This window comes from Trachurus japonicus, chromosome 13, assembly GCF_045865225.1.
Source record: "Trachurus japonicus isolate A0001 chromosome 13, Traja_1.0".
Classification (NCBI taxonomy): Eukaryota; Metazoa; Chordata; class Actinopteri; order Carangiformes; family Carangidae; genus Trachurus; species Trachurus japonicus.
Genome location: NC_140919.1, coordinates 22,693,809 through 22,714,943, shown reverse-complemented (window position 1 = coordinate 22,714,943; position 21,135 = coordinate 22,693,809). Strand labels below are relative to the sequence as shown.

The following is a 21,135-nucleotide window of genomic DNA, read 5'->3' as shown; positions in this document are numbered from 1 at the left end:
TGAGAAGAATTTAAAATATATGCTGCCATCCTTCAACCTTTAAAAAACAACATGAAGACCTGTCTGGTTTTACAGAGGATATAGCTCTTGCCAAATCTTGCTGAATATGTAAGTGCTATATCAGGTATCTTACACCTGAATGACCAGTTCTGTTCAGTCTAAATTATGCTGTAGGATTCAACGATTCAAAGGTTTGTTTGTCAAATACACAGATGTAATGACATAAAAATGTCATGTTCCTGGGGCTGAAAAGGCCAGTGTGAGGACTGAGGGTTAGAAATAAATATGAAGGTCAAAACAATTAGGTTTATGGCTTTGTGCCTCTCTACTGGCACATCTACAATTACTGCCAGTAAAATATCAGTTTTAAGTTTTCTGGAAGACACAGAGACTGTAAGTGTTTCTTATTCACCCCCCCCCCCCCCCCACTTGCTCAACAAGGTCTGAGCAGTGACCTTCCTGTCATTAGCCTCACGTCTAAGTGAATTACACCTATCAGACCTTTCTCACTTACAAGAGTCCATGACAAGGAAACTGTGCTCAACAAGGGGGTGTGACTGGTTTTACACAACGCAACAACAGATGACACTAAAAATTTTGTCAGGTTGATGTTTTCCTTAACAATGGAGAAAGAAGCTCTGGTTCCATGTGATTATTCCCACGTTGCACATTGATCACATTAAGTCTGGCTGATTAAAACACTGGAGTTAATGATGGGATGTGATCAGGTCAGTATCAACAGGGAAGTTAAGCTAAGAACTGGCACAAAGCCAGTCTCACCTTACATGTGAAACAAGTGCTAAAGGTGTGGTGGTTAGCAAGAGCTGACTTCATGCTGTGAACCGTCAGCAGAGCTGCAAACTAAGTATGCACCGGCTCATACACTATGTAAGCTTGGCTTAAAATGTGGATAGAAAACATTACACTAAACCTTAATGGCGTCTGTGCTGCCAGTGCTAATTGCATTTTGGTAATCTGTATAACAAAGAAACATTTTTGATATGTTATAGTAAGAGTATAAACAATAAACAAAGACCTCTATGTTGTTGAAATCATAATCTCACTTCAGTCATATTCAAACTATTAGATGAAATAATACATATATATCTATAGCTATTCACAAGTCTTTATTTTTAAAAAGACAGTCACATATTCTAGATGTGCCAAACATCACCACAGACAATAACGTAATGCTAACGTGACCCAACACTGCAACAAGTTTCAGCCGTCTCTTCATGACTCTTGATCACTCTGGCCACATCAACCAATGAGTCTGCGCTGATTTAATTTTGTCCATTGTCTTCCTTTGACAGCGGGGTGACAGGAACATGCAATCATAAGTAGGAGGACAAGTTGTTGGTGTCAGTGGCTCTGCGCAGGATGTTGCAGTGATCACTGTCAAGTCCGTCACCACCTTTGTGGTGCATACAGGTGCTGTCTGAGAGTCAGACCTCTGGCATGGAGAAGATTATTTGCCGATTCTCTGCACCACCCAGTCCTGCTGGCAAAGGGGACAGCGGTTGTTCTGCTTCACCCAGAGGGACATGCAGCAGTTATGGAAGGAGTGGTTGCACTCTCCCCATACAACTGAAAAACAGAAGGAGAAAGCAAGGGAGAGAGAGAGAGAGTGATGAGTCACTGAATGAACACGTGAGCAACAGGTTCATTAGGAGCAGAACAGTAATTTAACATTTAACAGATTGACCTTTTATTCTGCATGTGCTATCAAACATTATTTTGACCAAGAGATATCCTGCATTCAATATTACACTTAAGTTAATGTAAATAAATAGTAGAATCAAATATATCCAAGTTAAGTTGAGTTGCACAATTTATGTTATATTACTGAAATATAATCATTGATGTAGGCTATTTACTCCCTGTTATCCTATTATTTTACACACAATGTCATTAGATCAATATGACACCAGCAACTGAATTTTTACATGATTTTAATACTGCCATATCAAAGGTTGTTCAATTTAACGACTTAATAGCTGCTGATTTGCTTGTGAATTCTGGCACTGGCTATCAATTAAGTCTAATCATTACATATAATATGACACCACGGTTGGTTGTATCTTGCATTATTCAATTGATTATGCAGACTAACTGGTAACAAGGTATGATGATCCATTTGGACATATCTGTACAGAATATCAGAGTAAACATTTACCTCTGAACTGAAATGGACAGCAGGCATAGAGTAGTTCAAAATGAGAGAAGTAACGTTAAGTTACCTCAGATTGAACTGAAGACAGTGTTTGACTAAATGCAACTAAATGCTTTTTTGCATCTTTCCACCGCTGGTGTTTGATAAAGAAGAAAACACACGACACATAAAACCTCTGCAATCTTTACGTACGAGTTGTTTTTTAAGTCTGAAATGAAACAGCTAGTTACAGATGATTAACGTACAGAAGGCTTGGTGTGTACGGTGTAGTATTGTTATGGTGTGTACGGCTGACAGCTCAGGCAGCCCAGCCGCTGTTAGTTGGGATGAGCTGCGGCTTCTTGCAGTGCCTGACTTACCAACACAGTCCTCCTGTTTGTTTTCAGCCTGGCATCTGAGACAGGCGTCTGCAAAAAACAAGAAAAAAACACATTTCAATGTCGTTGCACTGATATGTCAGCGGTGTCAGCGCATATAAACGGCGCTAGCTTTATTAGCCGGTTATCCCAGCTATGCTATGCTAACATAAGCTAAGCTAAGCTAAGTTAGCCTTTTAAATCTGACACTCACCCATCACCTGGACCCGACAGATGGCACAGGTGTCACATTCAACGTCCCAGCTCCACATCGCCACGGCATTCCACTTCTTTAGGGAAAACATCTTGTCCCCGCCCGACTTAGAGCCCGAGGAAGTGTTGTGAGAGAGGACGAGACTCGGCTCGTCACCGTCATCCATCTCTGACTGCGAGTACTCTCGGTACGCAAGGTAACGTTAGCCGGGCTGGCTAAGCTAAACAAAATGGACGAAAACTGTGCAGTAATAATGCTATCGAGTGCTAATGCTAACAACTGTTCTGTCTCCATGACAACAGGAGAGGGCGCTGTTTTCCTGCCTGTAAAGTAAAATAAAATGTAAAACTTCAACCATAGACTGTAAAAAAAAAAAGACTTCAACTGTCATAACTTTTTATTTTTTTGTTTATCACCCTATGAACTTCTTTTTTGTTGGCTTAACATAACACAGTAGGCCACAGTATAAAATGTAATAAAATATGTGTATGAAGGCTGCCTATGTTGTAAATGTCAGTAAATCCAAAAAGTCCTAAAAGTTGTAAACATTTGCTTCAATGGTTCAATTAGACACTGATTTGTTTTTTCAGTTTGTTTAGGCTACATAAATTGTGTTGAATGTTAGGATAAATGTTACACGTTATTATTGACACAACCAGCCTGTGAGATGACAGTGAGGTCTTCTTGTATGTTGCACTCGGTTGCACTATGCTCTCATACAGTCAGACCACACAAAGCAACATCTTTTTATTTTCCTTGGGAATTCCTCAGATAAGATGGGAGTGTGCTGTCATAAAATTATTTATAGAGCTTATTGTATAGGATGCTAGTTTCTTTATGTGACACCCAGTTATCTGTAAGGTCATAATGCCACAGAACAATCTGAATGAAGTTCAAATGATAGGCTACACAACAACTAGTCCTGACCTTGAACTGCAACAAATGATGGATTTTTAATCAATTAACCAATCAGTGTGCAGCCCTCCCAAAGTGTCTCTGCAGTGCAGACCCAAGATGAAAAATAGTGCTCCACTCTCCTGAGGAAATGTTCCTTCAGAAAGATTTGTTGGGGAGCATCATTTCTTCCAAACAGAGAGAAACTATATGTAGAAGATGATTATATTTAACAGATTTACATGGGAATGAATGGAGGAAATGCTGGCTTCAAAGATTTCCATCTCCTTTTCCTCTTGAATTAGCCTACATTTTAATACAGCAGAGAGTGTTTGGTGAAATATTCAATCATTTGTGGATTTCCAGCTTGGCCTGATGACGAAGGGTCATGGCGTTTCCACTCCATTAAACCACTGGAGACAGAGTGTGAGATATAGCCTAGGCGGTGGTTCGGACGCCTGGAACCAGGTTTTAAGTAGAGCTGGCTCCTCTTACCTCAATAAATCAACTTATCTGTCTGCTCCATAAAAATGATAAATTGCATAATACATTTTCTCAGCTATGCATACATGGATTTTCTTGGCTATTGGGATTTGAGTGATTGCTGTGACGATTGGGTGGTCACGGAGAAATCTCTCCAATAGATTTTCACTAATGTATAAAGACTATATTTATTTCCTTCCCAGAGGCTACATGATTATGATGGTTCAGCAAAAACATTTTAAGCAAAGGAGAGTGAAGATTGAAGAGTTAAATTAATGATCTTAAAAAAACAAAACAATTTCCCTATTGTGATTCTCTGGACATTTGATCTGGATATTGTTATTTTACAGTAAATTGGATTTTTCTTAATGTCTTTCTTCACCTGTTTGACTGAGTTATTAAAGACTGCCCAAACAACTATGGCTGCAAAACGGTAAGTAAGTCATAAATATTATACTTAACCCTGTCCCAAGTAGGCTGAAACCCCTCTTCCAGGCTTTCTCCAATGTCACAAAAGAAAATTTTCAGTTCATTTAACCTGGCCTGATGCATAGGCTTTATTCACACAGACGTGGATTTGATCACCCACTGAGCAAACCATGCAGACTCCGGGGGCCCAAAATATTTACTTTGGTCCCCCTGGTTAGTTGAACTGACGTTTGGCAGCATGTAGCCTACCACAAAGCACTGCATCACTTGAAATATTTCTGCTGCAGAGTTGTGTGTGTGTGTGTGTGTGTGTGTTCTCCTCAGTCAAAAGCTAAAGTTTTTGTGAATTTAATTGAATCACTGAACAGCAGACGCGGGAGCAAAGAAAGCTGTATGAGCATAGAGAAACAGGCCAGTCTGTATCCTGTAACTTGTCAGGAGTGCTTTGACAACTGTTGACATCCACGTTCCCCACCGTCCTTGAACGCAGCAGAGGCCGGAGCGTCATCACAGCTCCGCTCCAATTTAGACCTCCATCCACTCAGTAGGTGTGATCGCTGCGGGGCTTCAAGCAGCTTTGAGAGGAGATAGAGGAGAGGCTTGTGAACCTGTAGTGGAAGAACTGTAGCCGACCGTGAATAGAAGACACTCTCTCAGGGAGGAAAACGTTTATTTCGAGGAAGTGGATCTATCATGACTGCACTGACCCAGAGAGCATCGGACAAACCAGCGCCAAAGAGCCGAGCAACAGGTAACTAACTTATTACCGTGAGCGGATATGGTGATGATGCTGCACGGGTCAATGATGTAGTGATACAGTAAAGATGCGTTAAATACAGTGAAATTACATTATAATATGGCTGCTCGAGATCTGATGACATTCAGCCTGTTGATAATATTTCATAGGCTATTGACTGAATCTTTGTACCTATACCCCCTCACTGTGAAGTCAATGCATCATTTCAGCAGCAGGTTTAACTGAACTCTACAAGACTTTTTTTTCATTAGAAATTGAAAACCCAGAGGATTAGACACATGGTTTTTAGTGATACTGATATTCACTACCAATCTAGTTACTGTTAGGCCTACTCATTACAGTATCACTGCAATGTCTGTATACTGTAGCCTATTCATTGTTTCTATTTAGCCTGTGCTAATAATCCATACCTATGAGTATTAGGGTTAGGGTCACTTAATCAGAATAAATCCCACTGTGGTAAAGCAGTAGCTAGTAATGAGTAAAAGTTTTCAATGCAACCACATCTAATGAGATATGTTTAGTTTAACAGATGGTTTTGTATTAAATGTGTTGATGTTAAGAAGATTAAAAGATGTACAAAAAGATATATTTTGAGACAAACAGTAAAAACAATCAGTAGTGGTTTTGTGAGAGGATTTCAGTTTTGACTTGGAGACAAATATCTAAACAAATGACTCTGGAGGAGTGATCATATCCGTTACTGATTGATTTGTGCAGCCTCAATATAAGACATTGAAGAAGAGGAGAAAGAAAAGACTGGTTTTGACAGATCTGTTTTGCTCATTTCCAATTCAAAACCAGAAGAATATGTTTTCATTTTTGCCAGTAGCTGCCTTCTGTGTAACGAATACAGCAGTTTGCTGTTCTCCGCAACAATTAGTATAATCAGAGTTAAAGTGCTGTTCTATAGGCCTACGTATGTAACTTGTTGTAATTCAATAGCCTGGGCATTAAGGGTTAATGTGTGATAAGGTAAAGCTTTGTGAGTTTCTTGTTACACTTACAGTGAATATTATGGAATCCATTTCCCCTCTTTCATTTAGTTGTAAACATGATATTTGAACTGGGTAAGCATGGGGGTATGTGGTTTGGATCATATTGTGTTTAGACTGACTAAATTAAGTTGAGTGAAAATACATCAAATCAAATAAAGGTTGTTTTGTTAATCTTGAGATATGCAGATAGGCGCCTGCCAAGAGACTTAAAACTGGCAAGAATGCGGTCTAGTTTGTTGTGTTTCATTTATCCTGCACCGTGCCATATAGCATGACTGTGGGTTTCCTTTCCAGAGATGATGGCGAGGGTCAGGAGGGCTCTGGGGCTGGTGCTGGGCATGCTCACCCTGTCTCTGCTGCTGGTGGTGCTGGGAATCTACACAACCACCCGCACAGAGAGCCTCAACGTGACCGGCTACACCTCTGGAGTTATTGTAAGTTTGTCTTTTTATTTGTCTCCTGTTAATACCCTGTCACGATTTATTCAGACAGAGAGATGACAGATTTATAAGGTAGAAAGGAAAACATAAAGAGATATAAGTTTCCAGCTACCAGGAAATCAGCTGGAAGTTTTGAAACACATCAAAGCATCCTACAGCATGTGATATCCATTATGAAATCAAAGCTGCAATCCTAAAGTCTCGTAGCACCAGCCAACAGTTTGGATTCTCTCGTTGTGGTCCCAGAGACGGACACGGTTTTAGGTGGGCTGTGAAGCTGTTGATTGACAATTCAGTCAGTTGTCAGCGTGAGCACTTCCTGCAGCGGTTTGACCGGCACTCAGCTGGCAGCTATAGCTCTGTGATTTCCAGACTGGAGGAACATAAAGTTTCTGACAGTGCTGCCAAATCCCTGAACTACATCCAGCAAAATCAATTTTTGGATGAATGTGTGGCGAGACTTGACCCATGGTGTCCCTGAATCATACAAGATTTAAAAAAAAAAAAAATCTTTATTAGCATCTACAAAAGCATGTGATATAAAACACGTTGTTTGTTTTTAAAGTTGCACCACATGAGCAATTTCCACTTAACTGTTAAGTGCTGGTTATGGCATGTCAGTCATCATTTTTCAGATTTTTTTTCAACCTTGGATAAAAACCCCTAACCATAACAAGGTGTAACAGTTTGAAATAAAAATTAACCATAAAACTCCCATCTTTCTGTTCCCGGCAGCTGACTCTCGGGTCTTTCCTGGGACTTCTGGGGCTCCTCCTGGAGGAAAACCGCAAGCAGTTGGTATAATCTCCTCTTCCTCCTCCTCCTCCTCCTCCTGTAATTCTATATCTTAAAACACACTACAACCACAGTACACTCTTATGTTTTCTCTTTGCTCACCCATCCCACCCAGAGTTTACTTTGGCAGAGAGATACAGTGTGTTAGTACAGTGAGCAGTGCTGCCTGCAACACACGGCAGACATCTTGTGACCTCCCGCTACGACACTAGGGCCTTATTAAATTGTGTAGATGTGTAGGCTTCTATTCCCTTGTTTATCCTTTCCTCAAATCTTATCTCATGTCTCATCTCAGCCTTCACATGAGAAATGTACATATATTTCTGCAGGAGACAAACATGTTGATCCTGGCTAGGAGTAAGAGGACAAACACAAGAGGCAGATTTGAAATAGAGATGCAAAGTGGGAACATTTGGATTTGGGTGCTGATTGTTCCAGATGTAAAAGTCCCGCTCATGTGAGATGATTCACAGTTGAGCCTGTGCCATGGCTTGGAGGGGCAGCAACCTCACTTAATTTTATTATATCATCAAAACGAAATATTAAAATCTCAGTTCTGTCTGGCCCACATACGGTACAGCATGACTCGATGCCGTTCCCACGTGTCAAGCAATCCTGATGCACACACAGGAAGTCTGCCTGGCTCTCAGCAATTAGCCCAGATATGGGCCTAGGACCCCAGAGTATGTCAGGCCAGAAACTTTTGATTTGTTATTGATACATGATTCTCAGATGCAAATAAGTGACAGCTTATTCCACGAGCCAATCCAAGAGAATCTAACCAAGGGGGCAGTTGTCGGTCTGAGAAGTGAAGCTCACTTCCGCGTTCAAAAAGCTGCAATCCCCTCGGCTGTCGCTGGGGGCTGGCTCCAGAAGGGAGCAACTCCAATCAAGCCCCATGTTAAAATAGCCGATTTTACAGCTTAAAAAAACATATTTACAGCCTGGTACATTTTATTTTTTTGGTCTCAACCGATAGTTTCTACCCCCGCACACACTCTGAGGGGGGTGAATTTTTTTTAAACTCCACCGTTTTACTATTATTAGGTTTAAAGTTCTGGCCAATTAGGGCGCAGAACCGTTGAGTGACAGGTCCGGAGACCGCTGCTTCGAGGCCAGTGGGCGGGCTCTCGGCCGGCCAACGGCCGCACCGCTCCAAATATGGCAAGTAGAATCCAACATGGCGCGGTTCAAACCCCCGTAGTAGCGGCACAAAACAGACTCCCCCAAACCAATGGGTGACGTCACGGGTGCTACGTCCATTCTTTTTACAGTCTATGAATCTAACACATTGGTATCCATTGTATGTATTGTATGTACTGAATGTACTGGGTATCGTTATGTTCATGTTATTTTATTTAGTTAAACTATGCTTAGCTACTTTTTGGGGTGGTACAGTGACACAGTGGTTAGTACTGCAGCAAGAATCTTTTGGGTTCAATTCCTGAACTTTGTAGTGTTCATTGTTCTCCGCCTTCACCCTCTGTCAGCTGGGATTGGCTCCAGCCTGCATGTGGGAAAGATGGATGTTCACTTTTTTCAGATTTTCATCCTGTACACTGCTGCTTTGACTTCTTGAAGTCGGACATTTTAAGTCTGTAAACTGGTGCTGGTGTTAAATTGGTGCAGTGCTATAATTACGTGCATTGGCGTCCTATGAAACCTGTTAGGATTATGAGAACAGAAAATGTGGTAATTTTTGTACTTTGTACGGTATATTGCTGCTTAAGTAGATAATTGCTTTGGGTTGCTGTAATTGTATTATTATAAAATGTTGTTGTAGTGAATTGCTCAAAAGTTAATTAGCTTCTTGAATTAGATAAGCATATCAGATGTCAATTCTTGATCAAATACTACACGTTCCGTGCTTTTTTTATATGTGTAGCAAATGTCTAATGTGTTAGTTAATGTCTGTCTGTGTTTGGTTAGGGTTAGGGTTAGTCTATAAATTCAGCATCATCAGAAGTTTCATTGTTAACTGATTTACAACACTGAGTCAGATTGAAGGTAACACAGTAAAACAGAAAAGATCTGCCAAAGTCAGGTCTCCACACAGTGACCATGTGTCTCTCACTCCGTAAAGCTCAGGCCTTCATTGATTCACCAAGACCAAATAATCCCACTTTATTTTATTAATTTATAGTCTTACAGCTGTATGGTGTTTAACCTGTTGTGTTATGACACCAGCTTTGCATTTCATACAGCTCTACACTTGCTGTGGCAGATATAACTATATTGTTTTTGTATAAATTTCAACTCTGTGTTGAACTGAATCCTGGTTCATTGCTACTCATGAATGTAAAAATAACAATTCTGTGTTTAATGCAAATTCAGTATGCATTCCAAGAGATCCAAATTATTAGCTGGATCTGCACCAATTTGTACAAAGTATATCGTTACCAGGCTCAAACATGAATTCTTGAGAAACTCTCAGAGTGTTAAAGAAAGTGATAAATAAATAAATAAATAAAATCCTGGATTCACATTTTAACTACATCAGCACTAAAATCTAATAGGTTCTTCCCTGGATCATATCCCATCCCACCAACAAGTTTGCCTCAAAGCAGTTTAGTTTTTTGTGTGTGTTGCATCAGCTTGCTGACAAAGAAGCAAACAGACACAGGTGTGAAATGAACCCTGACATTTCAGACACACCCTGCACAAAAACAGCACAACATCTTATCTTATCTTAAAATGTGGTGTCTCCTGTTACTGGAGGTTTTGGATGGAGCTGGCTGTGCTATGGTGAGAGCCATTTTCTGATATGTAACAAGTTTATTGTAGAATTATGATTGATAGTGGAAATGGATTATCTGTATTCACTTTATCTGAGTGTTTTCTGGAATATGTTCAAATGAGATTGTGATTAATGAAGAGCAGAAATGAAGGAGAGATAGTGTCTGTGAGGAATTTTAGCTTTGAGACTCAGAGACACAAGAAATGCAGCTTACTTCACAATGAGGTATATTATGATTATAAAGCGATACTGTTTAAGCAGCAAGCGAGGATAATCATGTTTCTGTTCTGAGACCAAGATCAGAGCTATAGAGACTTAACTTAGACTTTCAGTTTCTAACCATTAGTAGGCTAAGCACATTTAACCTGTGGTTTGCTACATTGGGAAAAACAAATGTGTCATAAGTCTTCCATAAAATTTTAAACTCTTTTGTCTTTGTCTTTGTTCCCCCTCTAGCTGACGTCTGCAATCGTATTCCTCAGCTTTGGGATCATCACCTCTTTTCTGTGCCTGGTGATTGATGGCGTCTGTATTGTCTTAAACATGGTGAGCTACCTGTGCCTGCATACGTACGCTGTAACACAGAAGATGATTGCATTTGGGAGATGAAACAAAGCAATAACAACAGAATGTGAAGCAAAAATAAACGACTGTGCTGTCTGACTGTGATCCACCTGGACTGCCTCTTCACCCACAGAGTGTGCCAACATCGCTCTGCTTACACAATATAACTCATGGAAAGAGTTCCCACATGTTAAAACCCTATAATTGTTACAGCTGCCAGCTTGCTTTTGCCTTTTTTGACCTCATGAATTAGCAGTTGTGAAAGCTTTATGTGAGAAGAAAAATACTTTTTCTTTGGTCTTCAGGACAAAGAGAGACAACAAGGTTCTTCAGTGTTGGAGACCTTGAAGAAGTTGGCAGAATATGTTCAGATCCCTGGTATGATATCTTACAATAACTGAGACGTCAGAGACATTTAGTGAATATGATGGACATCGCTGTGAGCTGCCCCCCTTAAAGAACATTCAACAGGTTAAAAAAGCAAAGCACAGTAAATTTAATTTGGAGCTACTTGCACTGAGAAGACGGCTCAGAAAGAGGAACAGATAAACATTATTTCCAATTAGGCCTCTCCCTATTCTATATATGTAATGCACCTACTGTACAGTACTTTAGAAAAGACCCTCAGGTAACTGATGAAACCTGAGGAAAAGACTCACACTACTATATTAATATTGTCTTATATACTAATGTTACAACTCTAACATACCTGTGTTTAAAATTAGCACCACGTTATTCACTTGACCTACTTCTTCACTTTGGTTTCTTGAGGCGTGGTCGACAAATCAATATGTGTATGCCGCCGTCCATTTTCTGGACAGTGTCACATGACTTTATATAGACTACTGAATATTCAACCTTTCAAACTGAAGCCATTTTATATATTTTATCCTGAAATAGATTGTCCCTGGTCTCTGATAAGTTCAGAGTTAGGGGCCTATAAATGAGTGCAGAAACAATGACTTTTTAGCGAAGTTTAGATTAAATCAAGTTGTATAAAATCACCAATGCTTCATTCATATTTTTGATCTCCTTAGTACTTTTACAACTTCAACATGCAGTCAGATGCATTTCATCTTTTTGATCTTGACTCTTGGGAAATTATGAGTTTTTAGTTGTGTGTTTTTTTTTGGCAACAGGTCCAGTTCACTGTGCCAGAAAACCCTGCCTCTGTTTTACAGTGGTTTATTGTATGGACTGGAGTAAACAACATGCGATCAAAATACTGTAAAGATCAAATACTATAAAGGCCTGTCAGTTTTGTTTTGAAGATCTCTGTGTTTGCATTTTTTGTACCAAACAGTAACATGAGTAACTGGATGGCAGGATGTTACATTGACACCCTAATGTTTGTTTTGTCTAGAACAGATGTCACTGATTCAAACGGAGCTCAGGGCTGAAAATGCAACATTTAGTTGAAAGCACAAAAAGCTCCAGGATGGTTTTAGGCTTCCTCCCTGATATTTATTGTGCCATTTTTCAGAGAAACATCACAGGAGGAGGAAATGCTGCTTGTTGGCACAATAAAATTCAGTAAGGGAATAACACTGCCATTTTGAACTCATACTTTGCGTGTGTGCTTGGGGGGTAAACTATACTCAGGTCACTATTAGTATGTTTGAAGTTGTCTCTTAATTATTGCACTGACTAATCACTTTGTTAAGATCTCATGTGGCACAAGGAATCGACTGAGACATGAACAACATCTGAGTGGACTCCAAGAGTTTTCCTTTCAAACTCATGATTTGTTTACTCCCTTTTATTGTGTTTTTGTCAGTATCTTGTCTAGTAAATGTCACTCTAGCTTGTTTTGTTTTAAACTGTATTTATATCTTGTAAAATTGATTGAGGTCGTGTTGGTGATATTTCTCCATCTGTTCTGCCAGGATGTCCGTCCACTGAGAGCAGGGAGATGCCAGTATTACAGCAGTGGCGCCAGCTACGTCTACGAGAATTTCTACACCTCTGTGAGTGAAGCTGTGTGATTGATACAAGGGAGATAAACAGCCTAGAGCCTAATGCAGACAGGTTATCTATCTGAAATAATGAATTATGGCCAAACTAGTGTCCAATTTTCTCTTAGACAAACATTTTGAATTTGTGTTTTTTTTTTCAGGTGTCATGTTGGAATCTGAAGGAGTCTTGTGCCATGACAGTACGAAGTGGAACCTGCTACTGCTGCGACCTTTACGACTGTGCCAAGTGAGACACTGCATCATCAGAAATGACACCCAACATGAGCTTTTTTTTTTTTTTTTGTCATTATCTGTATTAAAATGAGTTTTGGTTTTTGTTCTGCAGTGGAGGCTACCTCAACAACTACTATGAGTTTGTTGGAGTACAAAGCTGCGAGGAAGTTTTCACTCTTTATATCTTGATCTGGATCCTCACTGGCCTGAACCTGGTGGCCCTCTTCCTGGGGATGCTGACTACAGCGGTGCTTGGCAGCATGAAGGACGTGGTAAGTCACACACACACACATCTTCATAAAAATCCAGACCATTTCAAAGTGGATTTAAAGGTACATTTCTTGATATTTTACCACAAGCTGGCAGAAGACCTCCAGGACAACATGAGCAAAAGCATAATAAGCAAATTAAAGCAGAAGTAAGCGATCCGGTCGTTTTGGCTAACTTCTTGTCAGCCGATGGCGTTAGCAGTCCCCGCCCTCGTCCCTACGTCACCACATTCATGCGCATCCCTTGGCTGCACACACAGAGAGGATCGCCCCTTTATGCCGTTCTTTCTCCTCATTGGATAAAGGTTGTAGGATACAAGGAAAGTTTTCTCCTCGGCTTACAGCAGAGCAGAGTGACTGACAGGCAGACCCGTGTTTCGGACCAAACACTCTATGTAAGTGATTGCTGTCGGAAGTTATAACTATTTAAGACTTATATTAACACAAACATTCCACTTTCTTCTGCTTTAGATTTTAGTAGAGTAGATGTCTGGATGAAGGCAGTGAGAAGCTAGGCAAGTTTCCTCACCACCAGCTTAAGCAAATCTTCAGGAATACTATTGGATCAGTACTGAGGATTTGGACCCTTCAGATGGAGATTTATCATCTATTACCAGGATCTAACACTGTCATGCAGCATATCCTGCAGACTTAACCAATCCTGCTGATTATTTTGTTTTGAGAAAACTCTTGGCCCTTTACCAACAAAAAAATGTTCACCCTCCGCCCTCTTTCAAACATCTTGGATGCTTTTTGCTCTAACTATTTTGCAGCTTAATGTACTGTAATTGACCTCCGTGCGAGGCGAAGAAGGTGGAATCATGTATGATGAGTTGAGTTGCAGTTCAAAATAAAATGGCTGCCAAAAGGTCCATGGCATGTTGCATTGAGCCAGCTTCACCACAAAAAAGACATGCAGGACACAACGGCTGTCACGACAAAGAAAACTGATAGCACCCAACCGCGGGGTTAGGCCTTAACAATCCTGACCTCAAACCACTTTTGCTTATTGTTTGGGGTGCACAAGGAGAAATTGATGAGAAACCAGTGGGATTGTGGGTCATGGGGTCCAGAATCATCCCACCATCATCAGCTGATGAGAAGTAGATTGAAGCGACAGATGAAAGAGTGAGATCAGGAGAGGCCTGGAGTTCATTACAAAGATCTCAGAGATAGTTACAACAAAACTATTATTGTGTATATTGTGTACAGCTCTGAAGTTGAGTTAGTTTAGTTTAGTTTATTAGTTTAATAAGGGACAATGTGCAATTACATTAATCATTTAAAGGAAAAAAAATGAAAAGATGTTTGCACCAGATTTAGCTCCCAGCTAATTTCCATCTGTAGTCCCTACACATAACATAAAAGGGGAAATAACTTTACAGTAGATGTCAGGATGTCATTATTACTTATTACTGTGACATAGCATGGTCGACACTTCAAGAACAGGCTGATGTGTATCGGGCACAAGGGGTCACTGAGGGATTATCTTTAGTTAAAGTGATGTTGATCCTTCTAGTGGAGTTCAGAGGTGTGTGGAAACAGTGCCAAGGAGCACTGAAGCCTTTCTGGTGGTCCTACACCTTGGTTTTCCCTCTTGTATCAGGACTCCAGTTATTTTCCTGTCAGCTTAATTTTTGAACAATAAACACAGATAGTCGATGGAAGAAAATTGATGAAAGAAGTGTTGCAATGTGCGTGTGTAATACAGTTTTTGCCAACTGCTTACACCCCAAAAAGTGAATGCTTAGACCAAAGCTTCAAAACCAAAACTTCTTGTAAAGCTGAAACACATTGTGACAATACTTAAAGCAGATATCAGTGGAATGTTTTTGTTAATATAAGTCCTAAATAGTCCTATTTTCCGTCAGCAATCACTTACATGAAGTATTTCAGCCTAAACACGAGTCTCTCCGTCACTCTGCTCTGCTGTAACCCGAGGAGAAAATTTTCCTTGTGGGATACAAGTGTTATCCAATGAGGGGAGAGAACGGCATGAAGGGCTGTGTGTGCAGCCAAGGGATGCGCGTGAATGTGGTGACGTAGCACGAGGACCAATTGATGCCTGACAAGGGCGGGGGCTGCTAACTCATGGTGCGTTCAAGGAAACTCGTACTTTGTGTTTTTCCTTCCTGTGAAGTCATACCAGTTCGATCTGGTACGAGTTCACGGGTCGGAAGTTACGAGTGGCCGTTATAGGGAACTTTCACAGACAACAGGACGGTAAAAACACGAGCTACGGGTTACCTGGAACGCTACCAAGTCGTAGTTGTGACTTGAAGCTGTAACTTACGGTTTCAAAAGCCTGCCTTGAACACAGCATTAGCCGAAACGGCCGTGCCACTGATATCTGCTTTAAACACATTTTCTGCTTTGCACTTTGTTTGCAATTATACACAGTTTCTTACATTAGACACTCAAAAATGAAATACCTGTTATCATTGGGAAGAAACATGTATTTAAAATATAAAACACATTTGGTAATTGGAAACACTTCTGCACACACCTGAAAACACTAACAGAGAAAACTCAACACCAATCAGTCTGACCTTTAGCACTACAAATAGAGCTCAGGTAAGACATTTTTGTCAACTTGCTCTATGTTTTTGACAAACATGGGGGCAGTGAGACCCAGGTAGTTGTGGAAGAACTGCATCATGTAGTTGTACAGGACGGACCTGAGCAGTTTGTTGTCATCTGGGATAATGTAGTTTCCATCGGGCTGTTCGGTCCGAGACTGGTTCAAACACCCAGATTATTTCACAGTGTTACAATGTTACAGTATACTTGCCCCCTTACTCCCTATTTCTGAACCCAGTTGAAGAATTCTTCTCAGCTTGGTGCTGGAAGATTTAAGATCGCCAACCACATGCCCACATGCTTCTTCTGCAATGTAAGAGGAATGCAGGGATATTCAGGTGTGGTCAGTTCACGGTTGGATTTGGTGATATTTGCCCTGTTTTAGCCAGGAACCATCTGAAATTGTCTGTGATGTGAATGAGGTCTTGTGGCCAGATCCACGTAGAAGGATCCATAACCATCCATAACCTAAACAAAATTACAGTATTACGTAGTAGTTCCATTTTAGGAATCATTTTTGTTCTCTACAGTAAAACAAATGTACTGTAATTGTTTTGTATTGTAATCACAACTGACACTGTTACTACAGTATTCTGTCTTTCTTACTGTATTGGTTGTAAGATTTCTTTATTTACTTGTTAAAAAAGAAAAGGGGGAAAAAACTCTGTTGTGAAAAAAACCTGTTAGCTGATTACTGTAGAAATTTTACTTTTGAGCTCCACACGGAATTGTTGTAAATGTAAAATAAACATGAACATGATTGATGGTTCGTCATATTGACTTTAGAATATTAAACATAATCAATAAAACATGTTAGAGGGAGGGTACAAAATATAACCCAAATTCTTATAACCCTGGTGCATCAGAGCTTTTGTTACAACACAACAGCATAGATGTTAACATGTGTTTACCAGTTTAATGACTTTGGCAGTGTGATTTTTCCGGCCCCCTGACTACAGCATGCAACAACGCTTGTTGTTGTTCATGTTTATTTTACATCTTTCCATCAAATTTTTTAGAGCAAGACAATAAAACAACATGAGATCAGATTGTGTAAATGTAACGCATGATGGGTCTTTGAGTTTTCCCTCTGCTACTGCGGCTTCTTCTCCTCTCAGCACCAGAGGAGCAGAGATTTGGTGTAAAGTTGTTCTCAACTGAGGCCCCTGAAATCTTTTTTACGCTGATGGTTGTATTGTCAGGGTTAATCTGGACCATTTCTGGATGCCAAGCCTCCATGCATCTTTGTGGTTCATCAGAAACATTCCTTTTCTACTTTTCCCATCAAACTCCTTCCTCTTCTGTTGCCGAAATCATATCACCATGGTTTACAGCCTGAAGGGAGATTATCCTGTTTACAACAGGAGCAAAACCCATTGTCAACAAACGTTTGGTTTCCCTATGATTTGATGTCAAATGATTGCATCAATTTTGAAAGTTTTAGGGAAATTGGTAATATATGATAACACATACATACCAGCTATCTAATGATAATAGTTTGAAGCAAATAGAGGATTGATCATTTTATTTTATTTTATTTGCCAAGAACAAAGACTCAATGTCTGTGGTCTCCAAGGAGCTCATTGGAAATCCGATACAAACCCCAAACCCAGAACCAAACAGATCACACAGCCTCTGTCCTGCCATCATCTTTCATTGTGTACTACCAAAACTTCTATCTTTACATATACAAACAAGTCATACAAATAATGTTCTTTACTGTAGGTAAAGAACAATGTGATACAATTTGAAGAAGCAGACTCCCTCGACTGTCATAATTCTCTGTTCTTTATATTTTGTCTGTGTCTTCGCTGTGGGAATGCGGTGTTCAGATTTTTTCCTTATGTTCTTCAGTTTAGTAATATAATTCAGTCCTTAAATCATTGATCTGTCAGTTGGGCTTCCACATTCCACATCCCATATTTACACGTCTGTGGTGTGCAAATACTTCAAATTATCATTCATTCACGAGATAACATTTTATGACTGATCTACCATGATGTACATGACATCAAATATTTACAAAAAAGACAAAGGCCAGTTTGTCAAATTTATGGCTTTACAGCGGCCAACAGATTTTGGGTTTAACCTTGTCTGTGCTGCAGACAGACCACCCAAATGGAGACCAACAACACAAGAGTAAGGCACAGAGACATCAAAGCTTTTTGCAGGGGAAAGTTACGAACCACATCACTAACATGAGCAGACTGGTCGTCAACGGAGAGTGGCAAATGGCACCAAACAGTAATTGAAAAAAAAGAAAAGACACCAGGCCATTTCCTCTCATTTGGGTCCTCACCGTTTTCTAAGACTAGAGATTTTCTTTTAGTGAAGAACTGAGCTAAAGCAGCTGGGAAGCAGCACGATGTGCAGAAAAGATTCAGCATCTCACATGGAACAGATGGAGAACTAAAGCTGTGATCACATCAGCTGATTGGCGTGTGACTTGCAGACTGCAGGTGTACAGATCATCTGTCATAACCTGGCATTTGTTAATGTAACACAAGGCAGTGACATGTTTTGATTGTGATGGGCTTGAAAGGGCCTGATGCTCATTTGTGAGGCACATGAAAAGATTGTGTTTCTTTGCACTTACTTTGATAACTTACAATAACATTGTGTGTGTGTGTGTGTGTGTGTGTGTGTGTGTGTGTGTGTGTATTCTCCTCTTCCTTTGTTTCAGAGGAGTAGCAGCCCCATGACCAAGTGCTCTGAGAGCTCAGCATCTTCCCCTACAGCTCCTCTCCTGATGGCCGCCAACACACACACAGTTCCACAGCTCCACCCAGTCAGTGCACAGTCTACTGTACACACACACACACAGCCATTATAAACATGGAGTCGCCTTTCTACTAATGTATTTCTCCCCATGAGACTAATCGTTTTAAGAGTCATAAAAAACAAAAACAAGACATCTCAACACCTCATCTCTCTCCTCCCTCTATCCACCCATTAAACATGCTTTATTTTAAAGCAGGAAGTTTTAAAGTCTGACACTGTGGGCTACCTGACACTAAACTAAAAACACCTTGAACCTTGTTTTTTAGGCTGTATTTTTATTTATTTTTTTACATTTAGGCATAAGGCAGAAACGTAACCATGGATATACAGAAAAATGCGACAGCATTACACTGATACATGATTATTATTGATTTCTGAGTGGAATGTGAACATTTATTCACTAATAAATTTGCAAGTTATCAAAATATAACAAATTATTATTATATTATTATCAGGGGTGATATTCACATGACAATATTATCACAATACAATAATATTGTGATTTTTAACCTTTTGCATACTACAGTATATAAATGGCTCTCACATTATGAACATTCACATTCATTTACTCTGAAGAAGTTCTCGTCCCCACACTCAGACCAATGAGAAACAGCGGCTGGTAGCAGTGATAATGTTGACACAGACTATACAAAGTTATTTGTACCGGTCATGTCAGTCCTAAGCCATAAACAGGTTGGTTTAAAAGCACAGAAGTAACACAGGTCACAAATTCCTTCTTATTTCTGGTAATTAGCTATATTTCCAAGCCGTGGGCTCTATTCGCGCCAGATGTCTTATGTTAGCAGTAGCTACATATATTACACAGGGATAGAAATTCAGCCCTGGACACATTCTGCCTCCCTGACCTCCCTCCTCCACCCACCCTCCACCTTCACTCGGGTCCCAGCGGGCGCATTTGGGTCGGATCGTTGAGGGCTGATTACACAGGTCAGCAAGCCCTTGTCACTTGAACGTAAACATGTCGTTATTGGGACGGATGCCTCACACCATTGCCAGATGTAACAATAAAATTTAAGTATGGGTTGTCTACTTCTAGCATCATATACAGTGGAGGTCCCAAAGTCTGAGAACTTTTTCCCATTGGACCACAATGTATAATCCATTACTTTTGACCTCACCTGGAAATAAATTTATCTTTTTATATTTCTAAAATGTATCTAAATGTGTCTATGACATCAGATTTCAGATCTATCAGACATTTTGGTTGATAACCAAACATTTTCAATTGCCACTACTTTGACACTGCTTTGAGCAGCCTGTGGAAATGCAGTGTCTTGACCTCTGAAATTAGCACTGAACCCAATGTTCTACTGTATATAAAAAAAAACTTGCGCCGTTACCCCCAAAAACAACACGAGTCTTGGCCACCCATGTTTGATCAACTGATTCGATGTTTGATTGCGATATTTTAGCTTTGATTTGTGTAATAAAAGCATGTGTTAAGCACCAGGAACAAGTAACCAGCTTTTATAAGCTTCAGTATACAACTGTTTACTGGAACTGACATCAGTAGAAACTAATCAAAGCTCATTTTCGATCTGAATCAGCACTTCAACAAAAGCAGTGAGATGTAGGTGAAAGCTTGTAAAAAAGAAAAGCTTGTAAGTGCGTGTTGGGTCAAAGGCTCGGTTTTCCCCTTTTTCTTCTTTTTTTTAACAAACATGAAGTGCAATACTATAAATTATTGTGACATGTTCAGAGCACAATGCAGTGTTTGGTACATATAAAAGTCTGTGGCCAGCTTCTTTCTTTGATTCCTTCTTCTCTTTCTTCCCTCTGTTCTCCATCCTGTCTTGCTCTTCCAGGGATCCTCCATGTATTTCCCTCCAGCAGAAAAGACAGCGGCCTCACAGAGCTTTTCTTCGGCATCGACTCCTCACTCACAGTTCAACCCCCCTCCCTTCGCCCCACTGACCAACCTGCTGCCTTTCAAAGACCACTCTGCCTAAAGTCCATCAGCAGCTTCTCAATACAGAGTGGCAAAAGACATACAGAAAGGGATGAGGGGATGGGATGCTTTGCCATTATTATTATAATCATTATTGTTATAGTAATTGTCATTAATATTTGTCAGTGTTGTGAGGAAGGGAAACAACTAAAACATGACGGAGAAATTATAAGATTTTGTTTCCAAAACCAGATGTGAAAAGTTTCATGGACTTGTCACTCTCCTTGCTATTTTAATTTTTATGCAAAGTTTACAACATATTTTCCAAAAAAAATAGTAAAATGTTTGTAAATGAAATGTTATATAGTATGAATGTGTTGATGTGTACATCAGGGCGTTTAAGTTGTAACTCAGGCTTAAACTTGTGTGAAACTACACATAAGAGATAAAATCTCACGTCAAACAGATTTAAAAGAGAGACTCTCCACATAATTCATATGCAGGCTATCCCAGGCGACACATAAAATGATACGTTAAATTTCTTAAAAGTGCTTCACAGTTGGGTAC

At 40.0% G+C, this 21,135-nt stretch overlaps 2 protein-coding genes across 2 annotated transcripts; one reads left to right on the top strand and one right to left on the bottom strand.

Annotated features, from left to right (window-relative positions):
* Positions 1-1,108: 1,108 nt before the first annotated feature.
* Positions 1,109-3,013, bottom strand: rnf7 (ring finger protein 7). Its single transcript, XM_085795426.1, has 3 exons — positions 2,744-3,013; positions 2,533-2,580; positions 1,109-1,587 (listed from the first exon to the last, which is right to left on the bottom strand). The coding sequence occupies exons 1-3, from the start codon at positions 2,907-2,909 to the stop codon at positions 1,469-1,471; spliced, it is 333 nt and encodes a 110-aa protein (XP_085651552.1). The 5' UTR covers positions 2,910-3,013; the 3' UTR covers positions 1,109-1,468.
* Positions 3,014-5,198: 2,185 nt separating this feature from the next.
* Positions 5,199-20,698, top strand: LOC146975946 (transmembrane protein 255B). The gene is made up of 9 exons (XM_085794441.1): positions 5,199-5,300; positions 6,599-6,738; positions 7,480-7,542; positions 10,733-10,822; positions 12,727-12,807; positions 12,957-13,042; positions 13,142-13,301; positions 18,562-18,666; positions 20,486-20,698. Exons 1-9 carry the CDS (start codon positions 5,243-5,245, stop codon positions 20,627-20,629), a joined length of 927 nt encoding a protein of 308 aa, XP_085650567.1. The 5' UTR covers positions 5,199-5,242; the 3' UTR covers positions 20,630-20,698.
* The last annotated feature ends 437 nt before the right edge of the window (positions 20,699-21,135 follow it).

Bases quoted from the DNA above. Each gene is read 5' to 3' on its own strand.
- rnf7 (XM_085795426.1), bottom strand. From the start codon at position 2,909: ATGGATGACGGTGACGAGCCGAGTCTCGTCCTCTCTCACAACACTTCC. The intron at 2,581-2,743 runs GTGAGTGTCAGA...TGTTTTTTGCAG, and splicing joins CTGTCGGGTCCAGGTGATGG to ACGCCTGTCTCAGATGCCAG. The intron at 1,588-2,532 runs GTAAGTCAGGCA...TCTGTTTTTCAG, and splicing joins CAAACAGGAGGACTGTGTTG to TTGTATGGGGAGAGTGCAAC.
- LOC146975946 (XM_085794441.1), top strand. From the start codon at position 5,243: ATGACTGCACTGACCCAGAGAGCATCGGACAAACCAGCGCCAAAGAGC. The intron at 5,301-6,598 runs GTAACTAACTTA...TTTCCTTTCCAG, and splicing joins GCCAAAGAGCCGAGCAACAG to AGATGATGGCGAGGGTCAGG. The intron at 6,739-7,479 runs GTAAGTTTGTCT...TGTTCCCGGCAG, and splicing joins GCTACACCTCTGGAGTTATT to CTGACTCTCGGGTCTTTCCT.